This window comes from Schistocerca piceifrons, chromosome 8, assembly GCF_021461385.2.
Source record: "Schistocerca piceifrons isolate TAMUIC-IGC-003096 chromosome 8, iqSchPice1.1, whole genome shotgun sequence".
Lineage (NCBI taxonomy): Eukaryota > Metazoa > Arthropoda > Insecta > Orthoptera > Acrididae > Schistocerca > Schistocerca piceifrons.
In genome coordinates this window covers 207,297,558-207,315,671 of record NC_060145.1, presented here as the reverse complement: position 1 = coordinate 207,315,671, position 18,114 = coordinate 207,297,558, and the positions used below count along the sequence as shown (strand labels likewise).

The 18,114-nt window shown below is 39.7% G+C and overlaps 1 protein-coding gene across 1 annotated transcript in view; it reads left to right on the top strand.

The window, feature by feature from the left end:
- The window catches only part of LOC124712210, a 128,559-nt gene that overhangs the window by 11,619 nt on the left and 98,826 nt on the right, over nt 1-18,114 (top strand). The window contains exons 3-4 of the mRNA XM_047242506.1: nt 775-903; nt 11,767-11,882. Of these exons, the coding sequence (XP_047098462.1) occupies nt 775-903; nt 11,767-11,882 (245 nt within the window). The remainder of the gene's footprint in view (nt 1-774; nt 904-11,766; nt 11,883-18,114) is intronic.

Genomic DNA, 18,114 nt, shown 5'->3' with positions numbered 1-18,114 from the left:
AAGTGAAGGACCAGTTCATTACTGAGAAATACATTCAGTATGCAATGGATACTGTTAACAAAAATTTACATGACCCACCCTTGAATATTGACAAGCGAGTGGTTCTCTCGTGAATCAGGCATAACAGGAAATGTTGAATGTACACAAAAGAGAGCAACAAAAATGATCACAGGTTGGTTTGTGTAAGGGATGATCATCACTGAAATGCCAAGAAACCTAAACTGTAGATGAAGATAGGCATCAGCTATTGTATGAAAGCCTACTTACGAAGTTTCAAGAACCAATATTGAGTGAGGAAACTAGGAATGTTCTACAGCCTCCAAAGCATCACTTGTATAGGTACTCCAAAGATAAGATTACACTAACTAGAGCTCATACAAAGGCATTTCAGAAGTCATTCTTTACCACACTCCTTATTTGAATGGAAGTGGAAGAAACCCTAATATGTGGTACAACATGAATTACCTTCTGCCATAAACTTCACAGTGGTTTAGCAAAACATGGACACTGATGCAGATGTAGTTATGGAAACTGATGCAGATGTAGTTATGTGTACAATGGCATATGAGTAGACATTCTTTCCATGGTCCTTCTGCATACTGGAGGGGAAGAAACAGTAATAAATGATACAATTTGAAATACCATCTGCCATATACTTCTTAGTGGTCTGCAGTGTAAGAATGTAGTTGTAGATTCAGACTGACATTTAGATGTAAGTGCAGTAGAAACTGTGCAGCAATGATCAATGACCACTTCCATTCTCTTTGACTGCAGCCATCTTCCTGCCCATGCTCAAAAGGTTCAGACAGCAATGATGGTGTACCGGGCTTCTTTGTGCAGTTGCCTCAGAAGGATGGCAAGCCTGTCTCCTACCGCCTGCGCAACTGCCTTGCTGAAGACCAGGTAATGCCAGTGAACTTTTAAAGGCTCACACAGTTTACAGTTAACTCAATTTCTGTTATTTACAGACCTATGGCAGTATTCTGAAATTTGAATTGTGCTCCTCCAGCACTTATCTTCTTCCATCAGTGGCACTAGAATATTTGTTTTAATTATTCTTGCTGGATTTACCAATCTTTATATTTCACTGTCTATTATTCTTATCAACTGCTTTAAATACTGATGAGAGCAAAGCACAATATTAACACTGTCCAGTAAGATGTCACTTTCAAAATGATTTCACAGAACAGTCTGGTGTTTCAGTTTCCATATTCCTTACACAATAATGTCCACTGAATTTAACTGTCCTTTTGGAGAGGGAGGGAAAAAGAGCAGCATGCTATAGTGTCTCCAAGCAATTGCCATATTGGTAAAAATGTTTTCACCAAGTCTTTGTTTTCTGGCTTGGCTCATGTTGTGTGCCAACTTGTGCTGTCTGCTACCACCATGCAGCAGTGCTATTCAGTTGCTGCAGGATCTTTTTATTCTTCATGTTTTTCTGTTCCTGTTAACACCTATTATTAAACTGAATATCACACTAGACTAATTCGAGATCATCGTATTGAATGGATGCATAAAAATCCACTTTAAAAATATTTTTTTAGACTGAGAAAAATGAATGTTTTCTGTTGAGAATGTCTACCATTTGGGTTGACACACACACTGCAAAAATGAAAACTGGAAACAATTGCTGCAACACAAGAGAAATTGCTCCAATGGAGAGACATTTTTAGGAGGGACAATGGTTATATCACCAGTGTATATCACATGACATATGTTGTGAGCTACGACTTGCTGATATCACACCTCTATGCTGGTCATGATATTGTGACTTGATAATGTGCATGGATTGACCACAGATTTATTACCACTTGTGGTGTTGTTGTATCATATATGATACGAATCATTGCAGTGACGAGGAGGGTTTGTGGATACCCAATAGATAGTGATAGTGATAGTGAATGACAGACAACACAATGGTATGGAGTACACAACACACTTTGTTTTGTAGAAACTTGGTACATACAATGATACATGACATAACACACTCAAGCCACAGAGTGAACTGAACTGCCACTGTCAACTATCAGAGATACGAGGCGTGTTTTTTAAGTAAGTACCATTTTTAAATTAAAAAAAAATACATGCTAAGATATCTCAATAATTTTATTTTTACATGAAAGCCTGTACCTTAATCTATGCACTGACGCCATTACAGTCTGATTCTTCCTTGTTTTCATTGTGTACTGAGTGTTTTAAGATGCCTCTGATAATCGTGAATCCTGCCGACTGTGAAGTACGGGCTGTTCTAAGATTTCTTAGTGCTAAAGGCCTAAAAGCAATTGATATTCATTGTGAGATCTGTGCAGTTTATGGAGAAAACATTATGAGTGATGGAATGGTGAGAAAGTGGGTGAGAGCATTTAAAGGTGGCATCACAAATGTGTAGGATGAACAATGGAGTGGGTGTCCTTCAGTCGTAAATGAAAGTTTGGTGCAGGAAGTGGACAATAATGTGAGAGAAAACAGACACTTTATGATTTCCTCCTTGTGGGATAACTTTCGTAATGTTTCTCATAGTGTTTTATATGGCATTGCGACCGAGCACTTGAATTACCGAAAATTGTGCACACGTTGGGTACCGAAAATGTTGACGGATGTGCACAAAACCAAACCAAACGTTTAGACAGTGCATTGATGTTCCTTGAGCAGTACCACAATGACGGTGATGATTTCTTAAGCCGAATTGTTATGGGTGATGAAACATGGGAGGCCTATGTCACACCATACTCAAAGCAACAGTCCATGGAAGTTGAGCAAGGGCATCGTTTTGCTGCAAGACAAAGCCTCTCCGCATGTGGCAAATCAGACCAAATATCTCATCACATCTTTTTAATGGGAAACTCTAGAGATTCCTCCATACAGCCCTGATCTTGTGCCCAGGAACTACCAACTGTTCTTGCACTTGAAGAAACATGTGGACAATCAGCGTCTTCATGACGATGACAAAACAGTGGTGATGCAGTGGTTAACAAGTCAGGCGGCAGACTTCTATGAGGAGGGTATTCAAAAACTGGTACAACATTATGACAAGTGCCTCAATATTGATGGAAATTGTGTAGAAAAGTAGATTAAGGTACAGGAGCAGTACTTACTTAAAAAACACGCCTCGTAAGACTCCAAGTCGTTTTCTCTGGTCAGTGGTGCCAATGTTCCCATAGAGCCCCCATCTGGTAGTGCAAAGCACAGTATGGTGGCAATGAGTGGGGGAGAAGGGGGGGAATGCTGGTGAGGGTGGTTTGGTGTAAGGTGTTGAGATAGTAGTAACAAAAATGTGAGAGTTTGAGTGTGTGAAGGCGCAGACTGTGTGGGTGAGCAAGGAAGTCAGAGGTGGGGAAGATGTATTCCCCAGTATGTATGCATCAGTTGGATCCATGAGGAGTTCACTGTCTGGAGAGGGGGATGGGCCATCATCAGTGAAATGTGCATACAGAGTTCTGGGGTCAACGTTATCGGGTAAGGTGAGAACTTCCTGGAAATGGTGTACTGGGAACTCAGGTGAGAATGTGCATTCATTGTGGGCTCCTGTGGCTACCAGCTCCTTGTCTGTAACCATGAGGCTATGATCCTGTGGGTGGAAACAGCAGACATCTGGTAACATCTGGAAAGGAGGGGACACAGCCACAGATGTAGGAGAGTTAGGAGTAGTGGGGAAAGCCACCATGATGGTAGAGTCTGTATCGGAGGCTTGTCAACGAGATGCCAGCAGGTTCCAGTCAGTCAATTGAGACCATGTCTGGCTTGACATTAAGCAGAATGTCATAACTGTTGGGGGCATGTCAGAGAACTCTATGCAGGTCCAAGAATAGGGGTTGGAAGGCGGTGTTGACAGTATCATCACGCAGCATGACATGGTCACACTTGGCTAGGCCTTTGGAGATGAAAATTTTAGGAGGGGTGTAGGGGTAGGGGGGAGGGGGGCATGAAGGTTGGTAATGTGGTAATGTGACATTGGATGCTGTCACCCAAGATGGGAAGCAATGTAGGCATAGGGGGAGTAATCAGAAGAGACAAAATCACTGGGAAGGTATAGTGTCTCACTGTATAAAATCTTGGCTAGTGAGGCATTGAGATCTTGTTTATGCACTTTGCAAACACCCAGCAGCACCCATGGGAATGCATTGGACCAGTCACTCCTGTGACACATAAGAGCAGCTTTCAGGGTGTGATGCCATCTCTTGACAAGTCTATTAGCTTGAGGGTGGTAGGTGGTGGTTCTGTAATGAATAATGTTGCATAGTTTACATGGTTCGGCAAACAGTAAGGACTCGAATTGCTTACCTTGATCAATGGCTGTGGAGGCAGGGCAGCCAAAACACATGAATCAGGTAGACACAAGAACTCTTGAGAGATTTTTCAGCAGTGATGTCTTGCATGGGGGTAGCCTCTGCCCAGTTTATTACCTGGTCAACAATGGAGTGGAGATAGAGGTAGTAGCTGGATGGGGGAAGGGAGGTTCACATGAATGTGTTAGAAGTGCCCCTTCAGTATCTGTAAGGTGCCTAGTGGAGGCTGAGTGTGCCAGGTAGTTTTACATTGCTGGCATGGTACATAGGCCCTAGTTCACAACTTGCAGTCTCGCTTAAAATGGGGCCAATCTTATCACTCAGTTATAATGCAACTAGTAAGTTTGACACCAGGGTGGGTGAGATTGTGAAACAGGTTGAAAATAATTCTGTGGGATTGTTGTGGGACAAATGGGTATGTGCATCCCAGGGATGTGTCACAGAAGAGAGGTTGACTTGAACTGGGGATGAATTTTAGCACAATGATGAGGATGGAGGAGGAATCATTTAAGAGATCCTGTAGCTGAGGGTCATCCTACTGAGCCTGCACGAGCTTGTTGAAGTTGATGGTATCCAAGATGGTGCCAATGCATGACAAGTAGTTAGTGACTACATCGTTTGCACCTTTTTTGTGACAGATGTGTGCAGTGAATTGCAAGATGTATTTAACCCTTTGTCTGCTCTGGATTTGTTTATGCGCACACCTTTGTACCTGTTCCTGTGTACTCTGAATGTGTTTACGCTCACCACCAGTCCTTCTACCTGGTACTCTGAACATGTCTACACGTAGACATTTTCAGAGTACCAGGTAGAAGGACTGGTGGTGTGCGTAAACATGTTCAGAGTACTCAGGGACAGATACAAAGGCGCACGCATTAACACTTCCAGAGCAGTTAAAGGGTTAAGGTGATGGTAAGAGCAGAGGCACTCATCCATGGGCAGAGTACAGATGCCATCTGCTTTGGGCCTATGGTCCATATAAATGACAAGGGGGGGGGGGGGGGGCATCTTTCAATATCTTCTCTGAAATACCGCATGGCCTCATAAACAACCAGTAGCTCCTGATCATAAGCCGACCACATGTGCTGTGCCTCAGTCAGCTTATGGGATAAGAATCAGAAGGATTGATTGGAACCATCAACCTCTTGCTAAAGGACAGCTCCTATTGCTAAATCACTAGCTTCAGTGGTGATGGACCAGGGAACTTCTGGAATCAGGTGAGCTATGGTGACTACCTGAACCAGACCATCCTTGACCACTTGGAAGCATGCTGCATGTCTATGATCTGTGTGAGGCTTTGAGGGCCAGTGTTAAGCATTCCTGCAGATACAGGGGACAGTGACTGCTGTGACATCAACTTCGGACAGGGCCAGGAGTGCTCGACAACTGTCAGTGGCTGCAGGAGGTCATGGATATGGCAGTGTAGTGTGTGTATCTGAACCATTGTTGGGAGCTTTGTTGATGCTGTGCCTACATCAAGAAACAGTGAAAATGCAGTGGCCAAGGACAGGCGGGTGTTGAGAGACTGATTACTAGTGGCAAGTAAAGTCAGCCACACTTTAATGGGAGCTTGATGATCCAGATTGTTCACAGCACCTCACTGGGCATTTTGCTGCCTATCCTGTAAATGTTCATTGAAAAGCACCTGGTGTAGTTTCTCTTTGGGAGTCCAGGAGAGGCATCATAAGAGCACTGTTTTAGGGGTCCCATACTTGTCTGTAGACAGTGGTGTCAGAATGACACTTTAGATAATGTCAGCATTGGTGCCAAGGTAGCTGAGTAGGGTGATGTACTTAATGTCATCCATGATGATAGCATTGGAGGCGAACATGCTTTCAACCATCACACACCACGGGTATGGGTTATCCATATGGAATGGTGGTAATGTGAGCCATGAAGCAGTCAACTGTTTGATTTGGTAATGTGGTTGGAATATGGCCCCACAGCACAGGGAGAACTGTGGCTCGGTGGTGGCCAGTAATGCAGGCAGCTGCATGAACCGGAGGATGGATGGCCCGCTGCATGGTGCAGATGAGGTGGCATGTGTATCAGGCGAATACATGTCCAATGTATACAATGACAGCAGAGCAGGTCAGCATGGATCAGTAGTCAGGTCGTGAAAATTTTGATGGAATGCATTACGCTGGTAGAGTCTGTTACAAAGTCAATAAGCAGATTGTCAGTTGCGTTGCACTTTTGTGCCTCTGTAATTTGAATGAGGCTGCTGTGTGAGAAGTGTCACTGTCACTTTTAATCACCTGGGAAACATACAGAGCACTGCTCATGTCTGTCAGTAGTGTGGGTCGCAAGAATTCTGAGAATTCATGGTTGTGGTAATACAATGGTGGTGTGATGGTCACATTGTCATCACTACATACCAGAGTTTCATATTGGTGACCCCAAAACTGTCAGAGAATGCTAAAATATTTTCTGAAAGTTTTGGTATCACCAATATAAAACTCTGGTATGTAGTGATAGTGAATGATCGATGACACAGTGGTATGGAGTACACAATACACTTTATTTTATAGCAACTCGATACATACAAGTATACACAACATAACACACTCAGTCACAGAGTAAACTGAGCTACCACTGTGAACTGTCAGAGACAAGACTCCGAGACATTTTCTCTAGCCAGTGATGCTAATGTTGCTACAGGGTATTGCTTGTTATGCCTATAGTATGTGGATAAACTGACATGTGCTCTTCTGGTCATTCCGACTGGCATATGCCTTAAGGAATTTAGCTAGACTTGTTGGGTGTGGGTTTGGCAGAAGGTTCTAGAGCCGGCAGCTGGTCATTGCCACCAGTTCCCTATAGCCCTAAGCTCAGGTCATGGTTCAATGATCTAGGTTAGGCACTATGATGGACTGTTATGTGTTTCAGGAAATGGGGATTCTGAGGATGAGGCAAACATTAACCTCAGTGTATGTTGATGCTAATGGTATGTGTGATTCTTTAAGCCTGTGGGTAAACTGCTGCACCCCAAATGTAGCAAATTTGTCAAGATAATGCAGGACTCTGTTTAAATGGTCTTTTCCCAGCTACACATGTTAAATGTTGGTTCTTTCCCCACAAATTTGAAATGCTTCCAAAACAATTGAAAAAAAAAGCCACTTTGGCAGATAGTTCAAGAATGATGTCAGACAGCCATAAGTGTTTAGTAAATACAGAGTGTATCAAACAGAATCATCTGATTTTAAAAAATCAACTATTATGTTATTTGAGATATATGTGTGAACAATGTACTGTTGGAGAGAGAAAACCCTCGAGTTTTATGTGCTACATCAAAAAGAATCATCAGACTTTAAAAAATCATAACTTTTATGTTATTTGAGCTAAGGTGTATGGTCCATTTATGTTTTCTGAGAACACTGTTACAGGAGGCACATATCTTGCTATGCTTGAGAACTTTCTTTTCCTACAGTTGGAGACTGATTTGAATGACTTTATTTACCAACAGGATGGGGCACTGCTCCACTGGCATCTGGAAGTGCAGGAATTTTTAAATCAAAGGATTACTGAACAATGGATCATTGGCACTGGACCAAATGATTCATCCTTAGATTACTGGCCTCCAAGGTCTCTGTACCTGGCTGTATGTGATTATTTCTTGTGGGGGTTTATAAAAGACTGTATTTATATGCCTCCATTGCCAACAATGAATGAACTCAGACATCACATAACAGCAGCTGTGGAAGCTGTAACTCAAGACATGCTCACTGCAGTGTGGGAACAATTTGAATGCCACATTTAAATATGCCATGCATCTCAAGGGGGGCGTACTGAACACCTATGAAAATGTATAGAAAAAAAACTGTTTGAGTTTCCCTTTCATCAAAAAACAAAATTCATGGTATATGTTTATTAGTTTCAGAAATACATTCTTTTTGATACACACTGTATAATTTACTTTTTCTGAGAATGTTTTTTTTTCTTATCTTTAAAGGTATCATATTTTTACACAGGAAGAGTGTTGTATGGTATAGTACTAATGCTGAAACTGATAAAGTGACTGTGAAATGGAATATTGTTCTTGGAGACATTGACCACTGAAAGGTCATTCAGTTCAGAATTATAAGTCTGTTGATTAAATATCCAGTCACTTCAAGCCATACAATGCCCTGAATTGAAGTAATGGTGCTAAATATGTAACAAAAATAGCTTTTAAGTATTGAAAGAAGACTGGTAATATGCAGGAGTTACAGAAATATAACAAAGAGAAACGGCCGTAGTGTATGAGAGCTAGTTTCAGTCATCTGGAGACAGCCTCAGACCTTGCATCCTCATGGTCATTGGAGAAAGAGCACAGCTTCAGAATGTATCATGGGATGGATTCAGTATGGTCTTTCCAAAGTAAACAACCAGACATTCACTTCAGACAATTTGAGAAAGTCATGTAAAATTTAGCTCTAGCTGACTAGATGGGGGTTCACGACTCCAAAATGTGAATTGAGTGTGCTAAGCACTACATCATTCTGCTCAGTCCAATACTCTTGACATGATTCAGATACCAAGACTATAGACATATTACCATGTCTTGAATATGGTGATGCTGTTATCCTACTCTTATAAAGAATGGGCAAAATAAAATTGACCCAGAAAATATTTACAGTAAAACTGATGCAGGACTGATCCCTGCTAATGAGCATCACAGCAGATGCTGTAAATGATCACCATTGACATTGATGCAGTGCTGTTCATGATTTATCGAGCTATGAGACGTGCATAGCCTAGCTCTGCCTGAGGGTTAGCAGAAATAGTATTTTCAGTGTTCTGCTGTAGTTCTTCCAGTGTATGAAGATTATTGGAGTACAACTGATCTTTCGATTTATCCCAAAGGTAAAAATGACAGGGAGAGGGAGCACGAGATCAAGGTGGCCAGGCGATTGCACTGTGGCAGATGACTGTTTTCTTCTCACCAAACACTTCTTGCAATTTTGAGGAGACTGTCAGGGCAGAAGTGTGCTGTTGCTCTGTCTTGCTGAAGATATGCACACAGTCATTCATTTAACCCACATATGGATTAAACAGATCGTGGACATACCAGTCAACATTGACAGTTTGGTGAAAGAATAACACAGATGTCAGGCATTGCACATCAAACAGCAATATTGAGGTTATGGTACAGCTCTTCAAAGGGCTGATGGGACTATTCTAACACTTAATGACACATACCCTGACAGTTGAACAAGGCCTCATCTGAAGAAATCAAACATTTATAATCAAAAAGTCCTGATTCCACTTCACTCAGAAACCACCACCAGAACTCAACAAATGAAAGTTTAGCTGTACACTTTCATTCTTGCATATAGTTAATTTGTAAGCATTGAGATTTTGTCAGACTTTGTTGCAGGCTTTTCTTAACTCAAATAATGTTTCGTTGTGTTTGAACTCTTTTCAGATAGTTGTGATTTTTATTTTCTATGGACCCCACTTCATGCAACTTTGCCACTAGTTTTGCATTGCACAATTTGCTGGAGGTTTTGCCAAAACACTCAAGTCTTAAACACTTGGACAAACAGTTACGCATATGTTTTTCATTAATTGTACTTTGCATAACACTCAGCAGTGATCACCATTTGTTTTACTGTGAGCACCATTTGTGTTGTATTCAACTGGTCACTAAACATGTTTACTCCACTCATGCACTCATATGTAATGACACATCAAGGTACTCAGCATAGAGCATGTGGAAGCTGCATATGCACAGAAAAGTGACAGCAACCAGATGGTGTATAAAAATCATGGTTTCCTGTGTTTTCTGTGATGGACAGTTCTCCTGTTTAATCTCTCTCTCTATTCGTTTAGTCGGTTCCGACTCTTTGTGACCCCATGAACCAAATCACGCCACTTTTTCCTGTCTTGCACTTTCTCCCGTAGACCTTCCAGGTTGGAACACATTGCTTCTGTGATGCCATCGATCCATCTCATCCTCTGACGTCCTCTTCTTCTAGTTCCTTCAATCTTCCCCAGCATTAATGTTTTTTCCAGCAAGGCATGCCTTTGCATTGTGTGTCCAAAGTAGGTCAGCTTTTGTTTTAAGATTAGCCCTTCCAGGGAGAAATCTGGTTTAATTTGCTCCAATATTGATCTGTTGGTTCTCTTTGCAGTCCATGGAACTCTAAGAAGTTTCCTCCAACACCACAATTCGAAGGAGTCAATTCTTCGCCGTTCAGCCTTTCTAATGGTCCAGGTCTCACATCCATACATCACAACTGGAAAGACCATAGCCCTCACAATATGGATCTTTGTTGCTAGTGTTATATCTCTGGACCTTATAACCTTGTCAAGGTTTGACATCGCCTGTCTACCGAGCAACAGGCGTCTCCGGATTTCATGGCTGCAGTCACCGTCAGCAGAGATCTGGGAACCGAGATAACTGAATGTGGTCACTACTTCCATGGTTTCTCCTGCTATATCCCACGAATTGGTAGCTGTAGTTGCCATAATTTTCGTTTTCTTCACATTCAGCATAAGACCAGCCTTTTCACTTTCGTCTTTCACCTTCAGTAAGAGTGTTCTCAATTCTTCTTCACTTTCTGCCAACGGGATTGTATCATCCACATACCTGAGGTTGTTTACATTTATTCCAGGTATTTTAATTCCTGTTTCTCCTTCATCTAGCCTCGCATTCCTCATGACATGTTCTGCATACAGATTGAATAGGTACGGTGACAGTATGCAGCCTTGCCGGACCACTTTCTGAATCTTTATCCGTTTCGTTGTTCCATACATAGTTCTCACCGTGGCTTCTTGGTCAAGGTATAAATACAATTAATACAAAGGCTCAACTTCATGTAAGTCTTATAAATATTTTCCATGCTAATTTTATTTTCGGTCTTGGAAACTGACATACAGCCAGGAGAGCGGTGTGCTGATCACAAGCCCCTCCATTTTCGCATCCAGTGACACTTGTGGGCTGAGGATGACACAACGGCCGATCAGTACCTTTGGGCCTTCATGGCTTGTTCAGGAGGAGTTTAGTTTTTAATTTTATTTTGCCAATTCTTTTCATGCACCTATATTCTGTCCACAAATATGTTTTATGTACCATATAAATATTATCTGTACTAATTGGATTTTGTCCACCCTTAACAAGCACTTGTCTTCTATCCACAAATATCATTTGAAGACTGTAGCTTAATTGGTTTTCATGTAGTGCTGTCATTTTCCTTAATTGTTGCTTTTTATGTTATTTCCCACTAATTTTTAATAACCACTGCACTAATGCTCAAAACACAATTTATGTATAATCTCATAGCTGTTACAATGCAAGTTTAAAACTGAGATATTCTATTCCTTTGTTAAATGTTTGGAATTTGACATTAATCACTACAGTCATCAGCAGTCAGCGTCCTAACAGATTTTCTTATTTTAGTGATTTTTTAAATATTTTTTTCTGTTGCAATGCTTGGTATAAAATAATACATACAGGGTCTGAGGACATTAGACAAAATCTTTTTCTCTTGGACAGGGTGGAGACTGCCTTGAACAAACTGACAAGCCACGAGATAATTTTGTGCTGCGCATTGGCAAAGGCAAATCCCACTTGGAGTTGGAGCTGAAGACACCTAAGAAGGAGGGTCCCAGGTATAGTATCATATGTGTTACTTCCCGCCTGCAGACTCTGTAGTACTATCATACATTTAGTCAGTGTTATAATGATCCACTGATCTGTGAATCTTGCAGCCTAGTTACTGGAAATTTACTTTCTGTGCTATTTGAGACAAACTCATTATCTGGATCACAGTTCAAAGTTCTTGCGTTGTAGGCCTACGTTTGTACACTGGATCCTATTACTCACTAGAAGGAAGGAAAATTAGGGTTTAAGGTCCTATAGATCATGAGGTTATTAGAGATGGGTGCAATCTGAGATAAGGGAAGAATAAGGGAATGATGGTCTTTCAAAGAAAAAGAATGTACAGGGTGACTCAGGAGGAATGGTCAATGTTCAGAGATATGACAGGAACACTGACATATGCTCTATTCTGAATTGTTTCCACGATAGAAATGTTCATGTACAACATTGTGCTGAAAATTAATGTCTCTGATTTTTTATGTGAAAACTTAAAGATGTTTAAATGAACATAAATTTTATTAATATTCTACATCTTTGTTCTTCATGTCTGCGTATTTCTTTCTCAACATGTCACATTCCTATCACTGAAATGTAGTCCAAGTAACCTCAAACATATTTTTTTTAACAAAGAAATTCTCCAAAGAATTTAGAAGTTATTATATTTTTCCTTCACTACCAGTTTCAGCAGTTCAATATGCCCTCTTCAGGCCCCATGTGCACCTCTAAAAAATTATCGACATTCACATATTGGGGCCATCTGTTTCTAGATGGTGTGGATTCTCAAGTGCTCCCACCAAAGACTTGACTGCAGTCTAGTCTTCAAAGAAAACACTTGAGAATCAATGACATATAGAAACAGATGGCCCCCCCCAGTATGCCAACATTGACAATTTTTGAGGAGCGCATGTGGAGCCTGAAGAAGGCATATTGAATTGCTGAAACTCATCATGAAAATAAAATAACTTCTCAAATTGCATGGCTGTTTGGCGAATTTCTTGTTAAATATATGACCAGCCATCGTCTCATGTCCACAATGGATCAACAGAGACTCAAACATAGGTAGTTGTTTCAAATACTTTCACTCTTAGTTTAGAGATATTGCAGATGTGACTGACCTTACATTAGTGACTTCTCAATATTATCACAAATATCTCCTCACTACTAAATAAATTTACAGACTGTAGACATAATAGTTTGAAGAATCATGCAGGCAAAGTTATTTACATATGTATGAAGTTTTTAAATATATTTATGTTGCATATCTGAAAATAAATTTTAGAAGTCAAGTGCTACCAGTAATTACTATTGGATTCACATATGACAACAATGGCTAGCTGTTTGCAACAGAGCCCACATCACAGGGGAAATCACTATACAACTTCGCTGTTTAGACTATCCTAATCTATTTGCCTTAATTTGAGAAGCTTCATTCTGCTAGTCAGTTTGTTTTAAGGCACTGAAATGCGTGGTCTTGTTTCAATAAGTGAATCTCCACACATACCTATGATTTTGTGATAATAACACATTAAATTACTGGTCCTATCCCACTAGAAACCCACCATGTTTGATTAGATGTATGGAGTGTGTGAAAACTTTAAGCAGTGGTTCCAGCAATATAAGAACTCACGTGCACCATCACAACAATCATCACCAGGAACTTTCTGAAATTCACTAACAGGAGAATTAGATGAAACCCACCAGGTTGTCAATCAACTGGAGTGCATGTGTCAGACCAATATCACACCATGGGTTACTGAGTATATTGCCATGACTGACCCAACCCCAAAGACTGATGCTGAAAATAAGAGAATGTGAATGTTTCCAAACAACAAAGTGCAAATTAAAGAGAACTGAAGGTAAAACAGGACATAAAAGTTGTTCTGAACAAACAATTCTCCAATAACCAGGATGTGATGGTGTGCTTAGTCTTGTATCAAGTACTTGTTCTGTAAGACTATATGAGAGGTACATGTACAGAGTCATACACACATGACTATTTAATGTTTTTGTGTAATGAACAGACAAGAACTTCAGAAAACTTCACTCTGTAATTATTTGGAATGAATTTTGTGGCTCTAAATTGCCATTCACGGATGATACTGTTAATATTTGTAATACTGGCATGAACAGGGTTCATAGGTCATCTGGTCAGTAGGTATGTGTCTTTGTCTGTTTGTAAAAGTTATTGGGAAAAATGTGCTGTTGTTTCATCTTTTAATAATTCAACTCTCATATTTTTTGTTAGTCACAGTATTTATATGTGTGGCCAGAGATATGATTTTTTAAGCATGCATTGATCTTATCTGCTGGTGTTGTTTTGGGGGTCACTGAAAGTGTTTGTAAAAATCTTCTGAGAGTATGAGTAGACCTTCTCCCATCACTTCAGAGTTTCCTTGCAAGTCCTGTAATGTTCTATGAATTGTGTTTTATTCATCTCATGACATAACATTTGCAATCCATTTGGTTTGCATACAGGAGACACGTCAAAAATTTATAATACAGTTGCAGTGATTTTTACATTAATAAATAATAGCACTACAATAAATAAAGTACTCTAAATATATTTCTTGCAATATGTAACACATTTTATCCAGCACAAATTTCCAGTTTGTCCTGCATGAATACATCAACTGATTAATGACACTTCAGTGTCAGTATCTCATATAGCTTTCTTTTAAGTGAACCTAAATTCATCTGCATCAACTTATTCCCTTTTAATTTATTAGAAATTTTCATTCCCATGTGTTGAGGTCCCTGGGCATGCAGTCTGAGGCGGTTTGGTGGGGAGCGTAAAATTTTCTTTGTTTCTAGTATTGTGTGAATGGACAAAATGGTTTCCCTCTAATAATTCATGTCTGGTGCACAAAAATGTAATAATCTCATGTATGTATAAGGATGGGAGAGTTAATATTTTAAGTTTTCTGTCCATAGCTTAGAGTGATTTTTTTATGTGCCAATGTGCGTTCTGCCCAGAAGACAATTTTAGCTTGCTTTGGAAGTTCACCCCATCCAGATGCTCTTGAGATTTTACATGCTGGGAATTGTTCTTTTGCTGTATTCAACAATGGTTGTAGAGTGGAATGGGTAGTTCATTATTCTTCCATGAGTGTGGCTGCAGTGCTGGACAAAACCAGTCCAAGTGTGATGTATTTTTTAGCACATATTTCTGCCAGCAATAGATTTATTAGAAACATTTTCCTGGTGCTGCTTGGTGCATCCAAGAAAATAATTCTACCAGTGTTGGTGTTGATATGTTCCATGATAACATTGAACATTCACTTTTGTTTGTAATTGAGAAGTAGTTTGTTGTGAGCAATGTATTGAAGTAGTTTGTTGAGATTGTACCTTTTCTCATTTGTAATTTTGAAGTTTAGTGTAATGGTAGCATCTTTTCATGGTGTTTGCATCCCAAGTTGTACTAAGGCCTGGTTGTTTATTGTTAAACATTTATCTTCTAGGCAAATGAGCATTCCATTCAAGACATTGTCACTGAACTCAATGGTCAGATCAGGATGACTTGATTGATTTGGTACAGTATGTCATCACTCATACTCTCTTTGAAGGAGTCCCATAGATGTTTTGGATTCAATGGGTGACGTGTTTTGAGAATTATGCTCAATAAGTCTCTCATTTGTTCAGCTGAGGCTGTTTGTGGGGCTTCTTGTAGTGTTAATTTCCAGCGATTGTTGTTTTCCAGTAGTCCTAAGCATTGGCCTGCTATTCTGTATGTATGGAATTGGTAAACATCAACAGTCTTGAGACCTATGAAACTTGTTGCTCCTCATATTTCATGTAGAATATCTGGTGATTGGAACATTCAGTGTTGTTCATATCTACAGTGTATGCTCAGCCTAGAGCACCATTTTTCATGATTCCTGGGTGGTCTTTACTGGAATTCCTTTTATTCATTGTTGAAATATTTTTCTGGTTGTGTTTCACTCATAATGGGTAGGGACATCAATATGTAGTAATGCTTTTGTGTGTGGATTCATGTGACACAGTTGTAAAAAGCTGTTAATGTGTTCTGAGGTGGTTCACCTGCAATTTTTCTGGGGGTGTCTTTTGTGAAGTAAACTCTCTGTCCTTTCTCCAAATGTACTTCTAGATGTTTCACAATTGGTTTGTGTTCGTGTATGGGAAAACCAAAAATCTGCCATGCTGCTTCATTACTGTTGATGTATCTTTCCATTTGGTACATGAGGATCTCATCATTTCTGTTTTGTTGTTCACTGTCTTTGGCTATTTGAAGTACTGCCATGTTATTGCCTTTGTTCACAAACTTACAGACATATTAGGTGGATTACACTGAACTGCAGTATTCTATGTTTATGCTTGCTTGGAACATTTTGGAATATAGTGTGTTACATGGTGCTACCCACTGATTATCTGTTTCCAGTTCATTGCTGCCTAATATTCATATATTTGTTGTTAAGCTACCATTTTTGGGTGATCGTCCTTTGTATTTGAGATAGCCATCACATCCAGTTTGTGTTTTGTCCAAGTATGATTTTGGGTATTTTTTTGTACATTTTCCATCACTCATATGTGACAAACTGTGGTTTAATGGCCCTCATGGTCCCTGAAGCATGTTTTTCACTACTGTGTCATACAGTTCTGGATCATCTTGTGGATTGGGAAATACAGTTTGGATGATTTTGTTAATATCCCTGGGATGAATTCTGTCATGCCATATGAGTGAGGCAGTCCTCACTTTTGCCGTCCTCATCTAACAGTTCCAAAGATCTGGTATTTTGTGATAACTTCAATAAGTCTCATTTGTTTTGTCGGAAAACTCAGATTATGTAGTGTTGATGCATGGGGGCTTGTCTGTATCTTAGTTGTTCTTTGATTTCTGGCCATGATGAGTTATGTGTGAATGTTATGAAGAGGTCACATCATCCATATTTTCTTATGTAGGTCATGGCATCTTGAGTGTATTTGTGCATTTGTCTCGGACTTACTACATATGATGAGGGTAAGATTTCCATTGTTCCAGTGCCATTAATATTTCTGTGATTTATGATTGTGTCTTGAAGATGGATGCATTCTTCCATGTGTAATTTCTTCTGATTCAGTCTTTTGTAAAGCATCTGTTCCACTTCTACTTTTGCGTACATATCTACCAGGAATTGTTAGAATAAATGGCGAATGTTGAGAATGTGATTGTATGTTTCATTGTCTCTGATCGTTAAGTGATAAGCATAGAACTCCTTCGAAGAGACGTTTTTTTTCTTCTACGCCTGTTTCAGCTTGGATTTGTTTCACATTAAAATGGTATCCATCCTCTCCATGCAGAAATGTTAATGGGTATTGGAGGGAATCACATGAACGGATGTCTCTGCAATACGATGTAGTCCTTCTCTTCTTCATTGTACAGTTATGTCACAGCTTGTGTGTTTATTGCCCGCAATTGAGATGATGCTCTATGTCTATCTGAGATGCATTAAACTGACATTTGCATTCTCCAGGTACTCTTTTGTCAGCTTGAATTAAAGCTTTATAGTCATCAGAAATCATTCAGTCTAGTGCTGTTTTGAACATGTGAATCAGTTGATTATGTTTGTGTAAGATCCTCGAACATCCTGGACTACTTCTCATCTGAATCCACTGATATATATGCATTACTGACCAATTTCTATTTCTTCATTTCTGATGAAATGTACTTGCAGAAATGTATGGTCTTCATTGGGTAGTGGTAGTAATGATCCTATGTTGTGATAGATTTGTCCTTGAATGGAAAAAAAAACATAATCAATTTCATCACTGTTGGTGTCAATCAAAGTGTCGTCAAGAGAATCAGATATTATATGCTTTTATGTTTTGAAGAAAGTGTTTTGATTCTGGAGTTTCTCCAATTATGTAATGTAAAAATTACTGTGGAGGTGCTTCCAGTGGTGGTAAGTGAACTTTTCCATTCATGCAACAGACTCCTGTTGCTTCTCTACTGAGTTTTTTTACATTGCAAAATTGTCAGATGTTATCAATTTTCTGATTATGATGTGTTTGTTATACTCTTTCATTGGGTTTTAGTGGAATGCTTCATTTGTTAGGTTGTACTGTTTACTTGCCCTTGTCTGCACTTCTTCTAGGGTGATATTTTCATCGCTGGCTTGAGTTCACGGTCTTTTATGATCAGATTGTGTAACAATTCTTGAATTTTCAGTTCATTCATTTCATGGTTCTCCAGTTTCTCTGCTTCTCATGATGCTCATTATCATTCATTGGGAACTTAAACATGCCTTG